The sequence below is a fragment of the Bufo bufo genome, chromosome 2 (assembly GCF_905171765.1).
Source record: "Bufo bufo chromosome 2, aBufBuf1.1, whole genome shotgun sequence".
NCBI lineage: Eukaryota > Metazoa > Chordata > Amphibia > Anura > Bufonidae > Bufo > Bufo bufo.
In genome coordinates this window covers 630,491,537-630,510,774 of record NC_053390.1, presented here as the reverse complement: position 1 = coordinate 630,510,774, position 19,238 = coordinate 630,491,537, and the positions used below count along the sequence as shown (strand labels likewise).

Below are 19,238 nucleotides of genomic sequence, written 5' to 3'. Positions count from 1 at the left end.
GGTACCAAACATGCACGATTTTTCTCACGCGACTGCAAAACGCATTACAATGTTTTGCACTCGCGCGGAAAAATCGTGCATTTTCCCGCAACGCCTGTGTGAAAGAGGCCTTAGAGACAAATCACTGCTCTAAACTGGTTGCAAATTGCTGAGCAACTTTTCTGAAACTTGCGGTCTCACAATGTGTAGCCCCAACCTAAAGGTAAGTAAAGTAATAGAGAAAGTTGAAGTTCTTGACAATGCCTATTGATTAGGAGGCGCACTTTGAGGTACATTGTAAATTGTACCTATACTTTCCGGGCCATACTTACTTTTGCCATTTGTTTCAAATTACATGCAAACATGGCCCAGGGTATGATCGAGGTGATCCACATGTGGATTTTGCTGTCAAAACCGCATTCGCAGCCTTAAGCACATTTACACATAGCACCTAACAGAAAGATATTTAGCAATAGCTTCATATAAGCAAACCTTTAACCTTGCACCATCTATATGTTAAATATTGTTGAATTATGTAAAGTTCATGTTCAGTGTAAAATAAACTTTGCAGTATATTTTATCAAAAAATCTCAAACAGCTGAACAAATGTATAGCTGTTTGTAAAGTCTGTGTTTTTTTCCATCAGGATGTTCTATGTTGCCTCTCGAGAAGGTCACCTTCCAGAGATCCTTTCTATGATTCATGTACACAAGCATACTCCTCTGCCAGCTGTCATTGTTTTGGTAAGCTAAGAACATCTTTGACTGTTTCTAGATGTAGCACTCTTAATCATGATCATTTATTAGTGGTAATATATTCACATTAATTTTACATCTTCTCCACGTTCATATTTATGGTAAGTGTATGTAGACAGGATTTCTCATTCAGGCTGCACATGCATAGTATAGGAATGTTTGTAAAATGGATTTGTGGTGCATTAGCTTGTGCTGTTTACCGGATGCTAAAAAGCATATTTATAAGCGAACAGCATAAAGATTAGCGGATCACATGAAGAAATGTCTCATCTCAGAGTCATTTATCCAAATTTGTGCTACTGACTCAGTATTTAGCAGGTAAAATGCTGTCAGCGTATCACCAATCCAAAATTGGTAGCTATGATATACACTTATATACACTTATATATAACACCTATGCTGTAAACTATTATGACATGTACAGTGATCCCCTGGGGAGCCAGTGCAGAGGATGGGAGTGATGGTAGTAGCCCTGATAAGGTATTGTGTCACGGTATACTCTTTCAAGCCATTGCTCCCTGGGAATCGGTTCAGTGAAAATGTAGTTTGAAGAATGAGGCCAGTGAACGTATAACAGTCTCATTTTACTAAATGTAGCATACAACTTTTGGTGCATTCAACAGCAGTGCAATTTCCGACACCAGTAAAAGAGTATAGAGGCAGGTTGAATGGCTGCAAGTTAACACTTGTGGGTGTAGATATCCACTATCAGGTCTAGATTTGAGTTTTAACTGGCCTAGTAGTAGTGTGGGTGACTGAACCTTAGTCCTTCACCATACAGCAGTGTCTATTATGCAGGTGTTCAGCTGTTCACTCTGCTGTCTGATTTCTCAAGTATTTTCTTGAGACTGACTTTAGTTCTCTTCCAGGAGCAGGAGCTCTGCAGTGTGCTTCCTTTCCTCGGTGTCTCAGGATAGGAACCAGCTCACTCCTACAAAGAGGTTGGGTGGTTCCTGCTAACAATTTGCTACCATCCATATTCTTTACTGGTATTTACGGCCAAAACATTCAATCTACATAACAATTCATAACTATATACAATAAAACAATAATTTCAGATACCCCCAGATTTGGGGTACTGCACACCTATGCTATGCCTATATTATATGATATGATATGAAACCTATGTTTAAACATCTGTGATATGCTCCTGGGTCATGACATCTATGATATAGATGATATTTATGATATTCACCTCTGATATGAGGTGTATGCCTATGATATGACATCTATGATTTCACAACTATGATTTATACCTCCGATATTATACCTTGTACACCTATAAAATCAGTGATATGACACCGATGACATTATGACATCTATGATATACAGTATCTACACCTAGAATGTGACAATTGCGATTTCATATTATAACACATATTAAAACACCTATGATAGTTTTCTGCTTGAGTGGCCTAACTGGGAGGAAATGCTCAAACACCAAATACTGTAGCGTATTTATAACCGGGGGAGCAGATCCTCCACATGTGATCCGTTGCTAATGGCAATCCCCAGCAAAAATGCATACAATGGAAGATGCCGGCAGCGGACCACATATACCACAAAAACATCCTACACAAGATGAAATAATGTGTGGATGAAAATATAAGAGGTATCTCAGTGTAGCGTGGGACCTACCACTAACCTACCTATGGTGTGTGAACACTGTCCGATAAGTGCCAAGATCCAATTCACAGCCAAACTCCCACATACCTCCAAAGTAAGAAGACTACTACAATGGGAGGAGGGAGGAGGCTGTGAGCCCCACCTATAGCAGGCCATGTGGAGGATCTGCTCCTCCGGTTATAAATACGCTACAGTATTTGTGGTTTGAGCATTTCCTCCCAATAAGGAAACTCTATTCTGTGATTTTTCTTGATATGTATTGAATGTGCGGACGCTTATCGTTGGTAACATTCTAGTGCACCTGGTAGCCTGTGTCACATGGATTGCTATAGGTGGGGCTCACATCCTCCGCCCTTCTCCCATTGTATTAGTAATCTTACTTTGGAGGTACAGTACAGACCAAAAGTTTGGACACACCTTCTCATTCAAAGAGTTTTCTTTATTTTCATGACTATGAAAATTGTAGATTCACACTGAAGGCATCAAAACTATGAATTAACACTTGTGGAATTATATACATAACAAACAAGTGTGAAACAACTGAAAATATGTCATATTCTAGGTTCTTCAAAGTAGCCACATTTTGCTTTGATTACTTGATGAGCTTCAAGAGGTAGTCCCCTGAAATGGTTTTCACTTCACAGTTGTGCCCTGTCAGGTTTAATAAGTGGGATTTCTTGCCTTATAAATGGGGTTGGGACCATCAGTTGCGTTGAGGAGAAGTCAGGTGGATACACAGCTGATAGTCCTACTGAATAGACTGTTAGAATTTGTATTATGGCAAGAAAAAAGCAGCTAAGTAAAGAAAAACGAGTGGCCATCATTACTTTAAGAAATGAAGGTCAGTCAGCTGAAATTGGGAAAACTTTGAAAGTAAGGGGTATTTGACCATGAAGGAGAGTGATGGGGTGCTTCGCCAGATGACCTGGCCTCCACAGTCACCGGACCTAAACCCAATCGAGATAGTTTGGGGTGAGCTGGACCGCAGAGTGAAAGCAAAAGGGCCAACAAGTGCTAAGCATCTCTGGGAACTCCTTCAAGACTGTTGGAAGACCATTTCAGGTGACTACCTCTTGAAGCTCATCAAGAGAATGCCAAGAGTGCAAAGCAGTAATCAAAGCAAAAGGTGGCTACTTTGAAGAACCTAGAATATGACATATTTTCAGTTGTTTCACACTTGTTTGTTATGTATACAATTCCACATGTGTTAATTCATAGTTTTGATGCCTTCATAGTCATGAAAATAAAGAAAACTCTTTGAATGAGAAGGTGTGTCCAAACTTTTGGTCTGTACTGTATGTGGGAGTTTGGCTGTGAGTCGGACCTTGGCACCTATCGGACAGTGTTAACACACTATAGGTAGATTAGCGGTAGGTCACGCGCTACACTGAGATACCTTGGCGGGGTGCGCGGGCTCCAATATGTTCCTGACAGGAATATATTGGCTAAAATCTTTTTAACATCAGTGTGAGGGTTTAGCCTTGTATTGTCAGTTGCATACTATTGTGGTGCACCATTTGCAGTGATCTATTTGCACCCCATCTTTCCCAAAAATTAGCACAGATCAGAGCCTTTCTGGCTACTACCATAGGGAGAGGGGAATAAGTGACTACTGGACATTTTGTACAATAATGGAAATTGGCAGGAGTTAGTAACATGTATGGCTACCTTAATCAGCCATTGTAATTCCTAGTTACAGAGTGATTTTCTGAAAATAGTCATGCAGTTAAGATCTTTCATTAGCAGTAGTTATTCTGACTCCGATTGTTGTAAAAGCGATTTATCCCTAGTGAGACCTCTATGTCTGGCCTGTATAAGCTTGAACTCACCAACACCGAGTTTATCCGTGTAAGTTGCTTTATTCTGTAAGCCAGATAACAGAGTACAGCAGAACAGATGGATTCTGGTATTGTGCGGTCAAAAGATGATGCTTTCATAAGCGTACATGAGAATACATATGTACCTGTACATAGTCTAGAGCAGTATGAAGATACAGGAAGTGAAGTACACAAAAGAAGGGGTGGAGCAAGGAAATGAAATAAGTCTTATATAACGAACAAGAAAAAACAAGTGCATTAACAAAAACGGGCACTAGATGGGAGCATATAACCAAATATAGAATATATGAATGGTTCAATAAATTAAACTATATAGATTTTAACTGTGTAGCAGCACAGTATTAGTTATACTTAAAGACCCTTTACACGGACAGAGAACACTCTAGATGATCTCTAACAAGCGGTCTTAGGAACGCTCACTTGCGATTATCTGGTGGTGTAAAGATGCCGCCATTCGTCGGGTAATTGGTCCATTTGTGTAGGCACCTAATTCGTAATTTGCTGGCAGCAGATTGTGCTGTGTAAACAGTCTCTGATGCTGGGAAACAAGTCTGTAGGGGGACGAGAGATGGCATTAGCGATTGCTCCTCCCCATACTGTGGAGGAGATCGCTGCACTGACGAGCAGGCGTTGCGTGAAGGAATGCTTTCTTTCCGACAGTTGCCTACTGAATTGTCCCATCTGAAGGGACCTTTAGGACTCATTAATGATGTAGAAAATTATTTTAAAGAGCTCATAGCTCCTTAATTTTACTTAAAGTCTTATGCCCCATACATGTACAGTATGTTGCAGTCTTTAGTTTAGGGGAATATGTAAATGCATTCTTGTCATTCACTTTATAAATTACTCAGTTGACAATTTTGTAACTATGATGGAAACTCTAAGGTTCAGATCTGACCAAGGACAATATCTGCATGGAGATTGTTTGTTCTCCCTGTGTAGTGGCAGACTTTACCACCTTGCAAACCAGGCAAATGCTCAGGACCCCAGAGATCAGGGTGCCCCAAGGTGGCCTCCATAAGTAGGCAGAAAAAAAAGACTAGAGGGATGGACATACCACCAGTGCAGCTGGTTCAGCAGTGCAGGGGCTCAGGTGTGAAGAGGGTCCTTCTCAGCTTCTCAGACTGCACTGCTAAACTAAGAGCGGTGTTTAGCAGGGGGATGGAGCTAAACTGGCTGATGGGGCAGGGTTTAGTGGTGCAAATGGGAAAAACTTAGTGGTGCAATAGTCACCCCTCAGACATGGAAGTAACTATAGCCATTTACCCCAGAAATGCCAAATCTGCCAAGTTCCTTTAAGTTTTCTCTGGGTGCTCTAAAAACATTGCAAACAAGACATCTCAAATATCTCAAATGATTTTATTTTCCAATAATTTATTTTATTCAATGAAATAAAAATTGCAAATAACAGAAACATCCACCGAAAGTCTGTATAAAATTCTAAGTCTTGGATTTATGCAATTTCCTAAAAATATACAGTTTAATTTGGCTTCACGACAATGAGTTATTAATAGTTATTGATTGTCCCTTTAAACAGTATTTCTTGGTTCTCTGGAGACCTAAACTTGTCCATATTTCTTAGGAAGAAAATGATAAATCATTAGTGTAACATTACTTTTGCGTTTTTTCATTATTTTATTGTATTTGAAGGCCATGCAGCAACATGCTGTTATCAGTTTCACTGGCAGATTTGTGCATCTGCTCCTGGTATTTAACTCTCAGAGGCAGGAAAGTAAATCACTTCTTATTAGTGTGTGTTCCCTGGGATTGTATGGATGGAAAGGGACTGATTATTTCAGGCTCCTTCCTAGACATGAAGTCTTTTGAAACAGAGGTATGACTAATAAAACCTAAATTTGCTTAATTGGAAGTGAAGTAAAGCTCTATCGTCTGAGAATTCGCAATGGCTCATCAGAGGCACCACTGTAATGAAGGACACAAACAAGTGTACGCATTTATAATGGAAAAAGACTAGTCAGTAAATTGATTCTGTGGTTAAAAGTATGTTTTACAGGCAAAAAGGACAAGATATAAAAACATATGCTTGCAGGAAGAATCGGAGAAGAAACCATGCAGTGTAAATTTTAACATTTTATGGCAAAATAAGAGCATTGAATTATATGGAACATCCAAATCTGTGAATAAAATATTCATAAATTATCCCTAATATTGTTCCATTATCAATAACATATGTTCCTTCGTTACAACAAAATTATCAGTAATTCACCAATTAATTAAAATGCACTAGTTTAGAAAATACAACTTGGCCCGCAGTCTAGGTATTTCGGATGTGCTAGCGGCCAACTAGCAACCCATGTCCTCAGCTCTATACACAAAATCCTGGTGACAGGTTCCCTTTAAAGGGCTTGTCAATGATTTTGATATTGATGGTCTATCCTCAGGAGGAGGTCCAACACCCAGGACCCCCACCGATCAGTTGTTACCTTGTAGGCCCAGGGACAGAAGTCGGTGTCATAACATACAGAGATCTGTCCATTCTGCATTGGGGAGAGCTGGTAGCTACATGACTGCTTCCATTAAATTCAATAGGAGCAGCCCAGCTTGATGGAGTGGTGAATTTCTGGCGCCCGCCTCAGACTATGAGGTAACAGCTGATGGGTGTCAGACTACCTGCCAATCTGACATTGATGGCATATACTGAGGATATGCCATCAATATTCATAGGATTCTTGTAAATTTCTAAAAATGTGACAATATCACTGAATACCCCTCTGGTCAGCTGTTACTTGAGATTTCTTGGCAAAACAGGAGTGGTCTTTCCATGCCAGCCTATGTTTAGGTATAGGAGTGCAGAGGTAGAAGTTTCCCTCCTCTGCATAATGAGACATACGTACTGTGCGAGTAAACTGTAATGGCACATAAGAGACAACCTTGCATATTTTACATTAGGAGCTTCAGGTTTCAGCTCTGAGACACTGGTATTGCACTTTCTGCATTTCAATAGAAGTAAGCCCAACTCACAATAGTCCATCTGATAAATTTTTGCATAGCTGTGTAATTGTTAGGATAAGAGAGGGAAAAAATCCAAATAACATATTGTGCTTTTTAATATCATTTTAGTCTATTCAGATTCTTAAGGGAATTTTCATTGTCGTCTTTAAATTCAGTTATTGTTTGGCATTACTATATGGTCTGCCTATGCCACAGATGAAAAATATACTTGACATTGTCCACGTCCAGTGCGATCTGGCCATGTTACAGATAAAAAACGGAATGTGTTGAAAATCCTGTCAAACTATAGTATTAATGCAGAAGAGACCTGCCTTAAGGTGATTTAATTCTCTGCCAAGTCTGTTACAAAATAGCAAAAAAGAACAACACAGCAAATTCTCAACCAATGTACAGGCATTTCATTTAAGCTGTAACTACAATAAACATTTATGAACGGCTGGCATCCAAAAAAATAAAGAAGAAACCATCACCGATCAGTGGTCTTTCCAGAACACTACACATCAGTGCTCTATGCCCTATCCGAGGAGTTTTATATAATTGAATGACAGAATAAAGGCAATGCATAGGTAAATGTGGCAGCACATAGTAGGACTGTTAAATGGAATGGGCCATCATAAAATCAATTTTTTCAGAATTTTCGGTGATGTTATTTTTTATTTTCCATGTCACACCTCCTGCTCTGCAGAGATCACTTTTCAGTAGTCATCTCATTATCAATGCAGGATTACCATGGACGGTATCCCCTAGCCAAATAACACTGCAAAAAACAATGTTAGACCAGTAACTAGTTGATAAGTGTAAGATAATGCACCTGGGGCGTAAAAACCCAAGAGCAGAATATAAAATCAGTGATACAGTCCTAACCTCAGTATCTAAGGAAAGGGATTTAGGGGTCATTATTTCAGAAGACTTAAAGGTAGGCAGACAGTGTCATAGAGCAGCAGGAAATGCTAGCAGAATGCTTGGGTGTATAGGGAGAGGCATTACCAGTAGAAAGAGGGAGGTGCTCATGCTGCTCTACAGAGCACTAGTGAGACCTCATTTGGAGTATTGTGCGCAGAACTGGAGACCATATCTCCAGAAGGATATTGATACTTTGGAGAGAGTTCAGAGAAGAGCTACTAAACTAGTACATGGATTGCAGGATAAAACTTACCAGGAAAGATTAAAGGACCTTAACATGTATAGCTTGGAAGAAAGACGAGACAGAGGGGATATGATAGAAACTTTAAAAAAACATAAAGGGAATCAACAAGGTAAAAGAGGAGAGAATATTTAAAAGAAGAAAAACTGATACAAAAGGACATAGTTTTAAATTAGAGGGGCAAAGGTTTAAAAGTAATATAAGGAAGTATTACTTTACTGAGAGAGTAGTGGATGCATGGAATAGCCTTCCTGCAGAAGTGATAGCTGCAAATACAGTGGAGGAGTTTAAGCATGCATGGGATAGGCATAAGGCCATCCTTCATATAAGATAGGGCCAGGGGCTATCCATAGTATTCAGTATATTGGGCAGACTAGATGGGCCAAAGGCCAAATGGTTCTTATCTGCCGACACATTCTATGTTTCTACTGTATGTTTCTATGTAACTCCAAACACGGTGAAAAAAAAGTTCAGGTGTATGCTACCATGTCTGCAATGTAAAAGTAAACAAGGACTACAAGTAACAGCACAGTTCATGTGCAAAGGCACATGCAAACACTAGAAACATCAATATATGTAAATTGCATTATTGCTATACTAATTATATGAAAATTAGAAGCTCCTTTGATCCAAATTTGGACCTACACTAACAGACTTTCCTGTCAAGATAGTTAAAGGGAATGTGTCACCAAAAATTACCTGCTGTTTAAATAACTTTTTTATGTTTAACATGTCTTTAAATAATTTTTGATGATGTTATTCTTAATTTTCCATGTCGCTTTTTATATTTAAACTAAAATCAAAAATCCTGCAGTTTTTGAACTGGCCACTGTGTCTAATAATTGGCGCCACTTCTTGGTTTGTACAGATCAGTTAACTGCAGTTAACTCATTCTAATCCTGCCTATAACGATAATGAGTACTATTGGGCAAGCATGCTCGGCCGAATATCGCGTGTGCTCGAGTCAGTGTATTTAAATCTAATTTAGCCTCTATTTCTGAAAAGTTTCTGGCAGGGTTCAAACTCACAACCTTCTACATTACAGCCAAGAATGTTAACCATTACACAATAGAGCTACATGGCCAGTTACTTAAAAAAAAAAAATAATTATATATATATATATATATATATATATATATATATATATATATATATATATATATATATATATATATATATATATATATATATATGTCTATATGTCCTATATAACAGAAATCGACTTTCTTTTTTTTTTTTAAGCAACTGCCCTTGCAGCTCTATAGTGTAGTGGTTAACAGTCAGGTATGTAAATATTGGAACATCGACACAATTCTAACATATTTGGCTCTATACACCACCACAATGGATTTGAAATGAAACAAACAAGATGTGCTTTAACTGCAGACTGTCAGCTTTAATTTGAGGGTATTTACATCCAAATCAGGTGAACGGTGTAGGAATTACAGCAGTTTGCATCTGTGCCTCCCACTTGTTAAGGAACCAAAAGTAATGGGACACAATAATAATCATAAATCAAACTTTCACTTTTTTATACTTGGTTGCAAATCCTTTGCAGTCAATTACAGCCTGAAGTCTGGAACGCATAGACATCACCAGACGCTGGGTTTCATCTCTGGTGATGCTCTGCCAGACCTCTACTGCAACTGTCTTCAGTACCTGCTTGTTCTTGGGGCATTTTCCCTTCAGTTTTGTCTTCAGCAAGTGAAATGCATGCTCAGTCGGATTCAGGTCAGGTGATTGACTTGGCCATTGCATAGCATTCCACTTCTTTCCCTTTAAAAACTCTTTGGTTGCTTTTGCAGTATGCTTTGGGTCATTGTCCATCTGCACTGTGAAGTGCCGTCCAAGGAGTTCTGAAGCATTTGGCTGAATATGAGCAGATAATATTGCACGAAACACTTCAGAATTCATCCTGCTGCTTTTGTCAGCAGTCACATCATCAATAAATACAAGAGAACCAGTTCCATTGGCAGCCATACATGCCCACACCATGACACCACCACCACCATGCTTCATTGATGAGGTGGTATGCTTAGGATCATGAGCAGTTCCTTTTATTCTTTATACTCTTCTCTTCCCATCACTCAGGTACAAGTTGATCTTGGTCTCATCTGTCCATAGGATGTTGTTCCAGAATTGTGAAGGCTTTTTTAGATGTCGTTTGGCAAACTCTAATCTGGCCTTCCTGTTTTTGAGGCTCACCAATGGTTTACATCTTGCGGTGAACCCTCTGTATTCACTCTGGTGTAGTCTTCTCTTGATTGTTGACTTTGAAACACATACACCTACCTCCTGGAGAGTGTTCTTGATCTGGCCAACTATTGTGAAGGGTGTTTTCTTCACCAGGGAACGAATTATTCGGTCATCCACCACAGTTGTTTTCCGTGGTCTTTCAGGTCTTTTGGTGTTGCTGAGCTCACCTTTGGCCACGCCTAAGGTTGTTGCTATCTCTCTGATGTTTTTTTTTTATTTTTCAGCCTAATGATGGCTTGCTTCACTGATAGTGACAACTCTCTGGATCTCATCTTGAGAGTTGACAGCAACAGATTCCAAATGCAAATAGCACACTTGAAATGAACTCTGGACCTTTTATCTGCTCATTGTAATTGGGATAATGAGGGAATAACACACACCTATCTATGGAACAGCTGAGAAGCCAATTGTCCCATTACTTTTGGTCCCTTAACAAGTGGGAGGCACATATGCAAACTGTTGTAATTCCTACACCGTTCACCTGTTTTGAGTGTAAATACCCTCAAATTAAAGCTGACAGTCTGCAGTTAAAGCACATCTTGTTTTTTTTATTTCACATCCATTGTGGTGGTGTATAGAGCCAAAAAAATTTACAATATTTAGGGACCTGACTGCATATAATCATTCTTATGACATATATGAATGCATAATATGTGGGAAACTAGTACTGATGTTTTAGCCATAATACATTTACATATATTATAATATATTATAAATTCTAAATATATAATAATATATGTAACTATGTTATGGCTAAAAAAATATATATGTTTAAATTAAATTTAGCCTCTATTTCTGAAAAGTTTCTTACAGGATTCGAACTCACAACCTTCTACATTACAGCCCAGAAAGTTAACCACTACACTATAGAACTGCATGACCTGTTACTTAAAAAAATATCTGCTGTATAGGAATATTACTACTAGTAAGTATTCCTATACAGGTGAAACTCGAAAAATGAGAATATCGGGCAAAGTTAATTTATTTCAGAAATGCAACTTAAAAGGTGAAACTAATATATGAGATAGACTCATTACATGCAAAGCGAGATATTTCAAGCCTTTATTTGTTATAATTTGGATGATTATGGCTTACAGCTTATGAAACCCCAAAGTCACAATTTTAAGGGGTATTGATTAACTAGCTGACTAGAGTGTGACACTTTGAGCCTAGAATAGTGAACCTGTTCACAAAATTCTAATTTTAAGCTGCATTAATGCAATTCCTTTTAATTTGCATTACTGAAATAATGGACTTTTGCACAATATTCTAATTTTTGGAGTTTCATCTGTACAGCAGAAGTCTCCTATTTTTAAAGTAACTGGCCATGCAGCTCTATAGTGTAGTGGTTAAGATTCTTGGCTGTAATGTAGAAAGTTGTGAGTTTGAATCCCACCAGAAACTTTGCAGAAATAGAGGCTAAATCAGATTTAAATACACTGGGGTGTCATCTAGCATTGACTCCATATATGGATATAGCTATATATTGAGTAAGAGAGGGACTCCTAAGATGAACTAAAGTCCTCTTCAGATCAGGGGGTGCCTGGTTTAATGCTCGGGGACTTCCATTGTGCATTGGGAAGTGTTCTACCAGAGCACGCGAGCGCTTTGGTGCTCGACCAACACTAACAAGGAGATATCACCTCTGTGTATAGATTAGACAGGATCCACCATTTATAATTGCTGATTGTCAGAGCTTATCTATTCTTTCCATGTACAATGACCTCTGCACAGGGCACAGAGCATGCCTCGAAAACTCTCCCATAGGAATCAGTGAATCCCCTCCTGACCATGTGGCTGCCGTAAAGCAATTTTTTTAATGCTTTGTAAACGTTGTTAAGAACAGCTCAGGCAAGATGGCAGCTTCCATAATAACTTTCAGAAAAATAGAATAAAAACAAAATCTGCAATCAGAAAATAAAAACAGATTCGAAAAAAAAAGGAGATGTTTTGCTATCTAGTTTTAACTGGCAGAAAACATTTTTGATGGCAGATTTCTTTCAACACATGATTTCACCATTCATAATAGGTGATAGTTGCACTCTTCCCTTGACACAGGTCACAAGGTATATCTAGAAAACTCTCCCATAGACATCAAAGAACATCTCGTGTGTATTTTGCCTATAGTCCATATTTGGGCCTTATGTACAGAAAATTTGAAAAAGGAAGATATCAGATTGTTATACATTCCTCTTAATGTTTATTAAGAAAGAAAATCGATGAAGGCACTTTAAATGATGCAAGTAATAAAACCCTAATTTCTACAAGATGCCCAAAGCATTTGCACTCGAATACCTATAGGATCATCTCTATAACAAAATATTGCTATAAATATTTACTGTAGCAAGATATATAGAAGGCCATGTACTTATGTAATATGTGTATTGCATCTCGTGTCTATTTTTACACAGTCAATTTTCACATTTGGTAACAAAGATAAGCAAAATGCTAAGTAATTTAAAAAAATAGTAATAATAATAATTCAGTATGATGGAAGAAACAGTTGAGCTCATATTTTACTTCACAACAAAGATCATGAAATTCAGTAAATGTTTGCAAAAGACAACATCATATCAAATAGGATGGTGTAGGACAAGATGAGGGTTAGCACTCCATCTCCTCTCCAGGAGTGCTTTTATAGAGCAATGGAATTTTTATTCAGCTTTGCTTCAAGTGTTAAAAAATAACAAGTGTGATCTACATTACAGCGCTGTCAAATCCAGAGTGACAATCACATAACCATTTAATAACCTGCTTCATATATAAGAAATAATTCATGCATTCCTTGAGGATGGATTAAGGCACATCTGAAGTACATGCTATCAGGAGACAAGCTAAGCCTATTGAGTGTGCAGTGTACGCACATATACCCATAAGTCTACCTTGAAATGAGAAAATCTGTGGATTAGACTTTTTCTGTAGTTTTAAAACAGTTTGGGAAAAATGACAGTGTTGGTTCTCCAAATTGTTATAGTTTTGACCTTGAGTTGTCAAAGGCACAAGTGTTTTGATGAAAGCAACAACAACATTTGAAACAGCTGCACTGCCTTACATATAATATATAATCTACAATAAAAGTATGTATCTGCTGCATATATACTACTAATATATCATATTTAATATATATCTCCTAATATAAGTCCATGTTGTGAGTATTGTTTTAATATTGATGCCACAGGATTGCCTTATTTTGTTTGAACAACCAATATCCATTTAACCTCTTCAGGACACCTGCCATACATGTATGGGAGATGTTAGCACTTTAGGTGGCGCCCATTCTGGAACAGAGCATGATCCGCTGGGTTTCTGCTGTTTCCATTAAAGACACTCAAGGCTAGAGAGGACCTTTCATCAGGGAGGCCCCCACTGATGCCATGGGTGTATATATTTTTTCAAACCCCCCCATTCGTCCGCTGTGGTCTCCCGTTATTTTGGCGCTGTATTGTAAAGAGCTGTAACTTCGCAACGGGGCAGAGACGCAGTCTTCTGCTGTGGTCGTCTCCTTCTCCCTGGCTGTGAGCACGATCCAATCAGAGCGGACCTCTCACAGCCAGGGATAAGGAATCTTGCGAAGTTACAGCTCATTACAATACAGCGCGCCAAAATATCGGGGGACCACAGCGGACGAACGGTGAGGGGGGGTTTGAAAAAAAAAAGAGCACCCATGGCATCAGTGGGGGCCGCCCTACGAGGTAACACCATAATTAGCCTATGCCAAAACTGATGAAAGGTCCTCTTAAAGTCTATGATTGTCGATAATGCCAATCGCAGACATTTAGCATCTCAGATGCTGTGGTCAATTATGACCAAGTTATCCTATAACAAACAATCACACAAAGGCTATATGCCAAAAGTTGGGTATGTGCAAGCCAACAACCTATCCATGAGACAGATAACAGTCAGCATACCTTACAATGGCAGCCTTGTGCACTATGAGAAATTCAAGACCAGCTCTCTATTCACACAGACTTGAGAGCCAGTGAGCTTCAAAGTTGCTTGACTTTTGTTGGATGGTTTGGGGGGACCTGCGCACCTAGATCATTATCATTAGGGTGACAAAAATTGAAATTATTTTTTTGGGATGCCAGCTCTCTTCTCTCACTGCTTAGGAGGGCTGCATGAAAATGTTCAGTTTTCTAATTGTCCTAACATTTATATTAAATAACCTTTCTATAATTTTTTGTCATGTAAACTCACTTACATAAACATGGGCATATGGAAAAGACATGCAAATTAGCAGAATCTGCCTTGTTTTTCAGCTGGAACACTATTTGCATGTCTTTCCCATATTCCCATGTTTATGCAATCAGAGGATATGTCAGCACCTTGACTTGTCTGATTTAGCAAATACTCATATTTCCTCATAAAATACCAATATGGGAGTATCTTTTATTAGAATTTTATATTGTGCCATTCCACTGCTATGCTTCCTGTAAATACCGGTATATGGATTACTTGACAACTGAGTGTTAAGCTGCATTTACATGGTGCAATGAGCAGCAGATTGTCGCGAAGGAAGCATTCCTTCCCAACAGTGTGCTGCTCGTTCAGTGGGGGCGAAGCACTGGATTTACACTGTATGAGGATGATTGATCGCTATTGCCATCCCTCATCCTCATACAGAATCATTGTTTCTGGGCAGCAGATCCCAGTTTAGACAGCAGGACCTACTGCCCAAAAACAATAATTTAGGTGTCTGCACGAATGACAGGATCACCTGATGAACAAACGTTTAACTCGATCAGGTGATTGATGGCACCTTTACAGGGGCAGATTGATGGGAACAAGTGTTCATTCCCGATAATCAGAGAATCTGTACCTGTATATCCTCCTTTAGGGCTCATTCACATGACCAAGACGTGCTTTGCAATCCGCAAAACATGGATACCGGCCGTGTGTGTTCCGTATTTTGTGGCGCGCACATGGACGGCGCTATATAGAAAATGCCTATTCTTGTCTGCGATTGCGGACAACAATAGGACATGCTCTATATTTTTTGCCCATTCAAATGAATAGGCCTGCGCCCATTCCGCAAAATTGCAGAATGGATGAGAACTCATTCATATGGTTGTGTGAATGAGCCCTTACTGTTCCCCTTGCTGATAGTCTCTGTGAGTATGATCCTATTGATAGTGCTGGAGCACTGTCAGAGCATGTAGAGACATGCCACATTTACTGTACAAGTGGAACAATAAGATCATTATTAATAAATATATTTCCAGAAGAAATGTATCTTTAATCTCTTTAATATCAATCACTCTAGTATCTATCTATCTATCTATCTATCTATCTATCTATCTATCTATCTATCTATCTATCTATCTATCTTCTATATCTATCTATCTCTATATGTTCTATTAACTATCTAATCTATATATCTTATCTATCTATCTATCTATCATATATCTATCTATCTATTTATCTATCTATCTACCTATCTATCATCTATCTATCTATCTATCTATCTATCTATCTCCTATTATCTATCTATCTATCTATCTATCTATCTCTATATGTTCTATTAACTATCTAATCTGTCTATCTATCTATCTATCTATCTATCTATCTATCTATCTATCTCTTATCTATCTATCTATCTCTCTATCTCTTATCTATCTATCTATCTATCTATCTATCTATCTATCTATCTATCTATCTATCTATCTATCTATCTATCTACCTGTTTGTCTATCTATCTATCTATCTATCTATCTATCTATCTATCTATCTATCTATCTATCTATCTATCTATCTACCTGTTTGTCTGTCTATCTACAGTATCTATCTATCTATCTATCTATCTATCTATCTATCTATCTATCTATCTATCTATCTATCTATCTATCTATCTACCTGTTTGTCTATCTATCTATCTATCTATCTATCTATCTATCTATCTATCTATCTATCTATCTATCTATTTATCTATCTATCTCTTATCTATCTACCTGTTTGTCTGTCTATCTATGTCTCCTTCATGGAAGACTGGGATTTTGGACTGTATTTTGTAGATCGTTTAATTTGGGAAAATTCTTCATTTTGAGCTGTCTACAGGTTTCCATATAAGAAATTGCCATGGTTGATCTATCATGAACATGATTGCATAGTGGTGTGGTGCTGAATGAACAGCTGCATGTCTCTGCTGGCCTGTGTACAGATATATATATTGCTTCTCATCTTTCATTGTTATTATAGTATCTGGACAGGTTTTATTTCCAGAGCTGAGTGCTTCTCATCTTCACTACTCTGGGACCAGGAAAGGTCAGGTTTTAAGGCTATCTCTGCCCGAGCACAGACAGGCTAATGCACTAGATTGGATCACTGCTTGCTATTGATCAAATAGATAAAACTTAATGTCTGCCCAGCCTGTGATCCTTCATTAACCTATATGTTACTTTTACAAATTGGCTAACAAACAAATGATGAATATATTACAGGCTAATAATAGTAACATAGAATCCATCCATAAATGTTCCCAATCTAATATGTGACACAAACATAGCAGTAGGTGATCAACTGACAACAGCTCTGCGACATCAGCTTAATGTATTGGATGAAATCTTGAAGGCAATCATTAGAGGATGGCTTGTCATTTGACACAAATCATCATGATAGCATCATGTGCAATCTGTGGTCTACAATACGACCACAAGTAATTCTTCAAAGTCCCCATAACATGTAATTCCCCAATTTAATATATGCACACAAGCATTTAGTAGCGTTGTAAATACATTGTATTTTTTATAGCTATTATGTGTTTTTCTGTGTCTTTTTACTAAAATTCTACTAGCTGGTCTTAAGAACAGACAATAGTTTTCAATTAGACTTGTGACCTAAGAAGTAAGCCCCAAAATGAACTGAGACTTGCCAAGGTGCACAAATAAACCATTAAATAGCAAATTCAACACTGCTACATCTATACATAAGCTTCCCTTCCAGGTTTAGTTCTATATCTTAAAATGATTGATTCTGAAATACAGTTATAGGAACAATATAGCATTGGATTGAGGGTCCATCATAATCATCCTGCTGCCCCTCCTCAGTAGGACTGGAGTATGATGCTACTGGAGTATCGTTATACTCCTTAGTAGTCCTTGAGTATGATGCTAATGAAAACTACAACATCTTGCTTGTTAACTATTTCCTGTTACTAACCACTAGTTACAACAAATTGGGAAAAAATGAACATCAACTTTTCAGCTCCATGAATTGTAAAACACATTGTAAAAGTCTTTAGTTATATCATAATCCACCGCAGACTCTATTAGCTTCACATAAAATTGATTTACATTTGGCAAACACTATTTCAATTCCTCTTTATTCTTCAGAATAAGTGGAATTCGGGGGAATATAAAGTAGATATGTCCTGTTCAAGTGCTGCATTATAGGACAGGTCTGCTGTACTAGTCCAGATACATGGTATCCATAAGTTGCCTGGAAAAGGATGGGGGGAGGGGGGTTGATAAAGCACTCCTCTCATAACTTTTTGTCCACTGTATTATTTTTTAGCTGATATTAGACAAACTTTGCTATTATTATACTGATATTAGACAAACTTCAGAATATATATTTTTGCCATTTGGACTAATTCTTGTCCCTATAACATGCTGCTCTTTATCAAGACTATATTGTATGGTAGCAGATATGTCAAATAAGGCATGTCTAGCAGTCAGCGATCTCTCACCATAAGGCCTCTTTCACACGGGCATTGCGGGAAAAGCACCTTTTCCCGCAATGCCCGTGTGAAAGAGGCCTTATGGTGAGAGATCGCTGACTGCTAGACATGCCTTATTTGACATATCTGCTACCATACAATATAGTCTTGATAAAGAGCAGCATGTTATAGGGACAAGAATTAGTCCAAATGGCAAAAATATATATTCTGAAGTTTGTCTAATATCAGTATAATAATAGCAAAGTTTGTCTAATATCAGCTAAAAAATAATACAGTGGACAAAAAGTTATGAGAGGAGTGCTTTATCAACCCCCCTCCCCCCATCCTTTTCCAGGCAACTTATGGATACCATGTATAAGGGAAAATAATACAATCTACAGAACACCGATCCCAAGCCCGAACTTCTGTGAAGAAGTTCGGGTACCAAACATGACGATTTTTCTCACGCGCGTGCAAAACGCATTACAATGTTTTGCACTCGCGCAGAAAAATTGTGCATGTTCCCGCAACGCACCCGCACCGGGTGCGTTGCGGGAACATGCACAATTTTTCTGCGCAGAATGCTATTATTTTTCTGCGCAGAATGCTATTATTTTCCCTTATAACCATGTTATAAGGGAAAATAATAAAGATCGGGTCTCCATCCCGATTGTCTCCTAGCAACCGTGCGTGAAAATCGCACCGCATCCGCACTTGCTTGCGATTTTCACGCAGCCCCATTCATTTCTATGGGGCTTGCGTTACGTGAAAAATGCACAAAGAGAAGCATGCTGCAATTTTCACGCAACGCACAAGTGATGTGTGAAAATCACCGCTCGTGTGCACAGCGGAATACTCGCCCGTGTGAAAGGGTCCTAAGGTACACTACCCAAAAGTACTCTCTGAGAGCCTTTTTATTTGGCAGCAAGTAAGCACTTTTATGCCATGTCGTAGAAAGACCCAGTGTCAATGAACTTAATGTTTACATAATTTAGTTACCAATTGGTAGCCAA

The 19,238-nt window shown here is 38.3% G+C and overlaps 1 protein-coding gene across 1 annotated transcript in view; it reads left to right on the top strand.

The window, feature by feature from the left end:
• SLC7A11 (solute carrier family 7 member 11) overlaps window positions 1-19,238 on the top strand; it is a 363,535-nt gene that overhangs the window by 284,951 nt on the left and 59,346 nt on the right. The window contains exon 9 of the mRNA XM_040418452.1: window positions 626-722. Within this exon, the coding sequence (XP_040274386.1) occupies window positions 626-722 (97 nt within the window). The remainder of the gene's footprint in view (window positions 1-625; window positions 723-19,238) is intronic.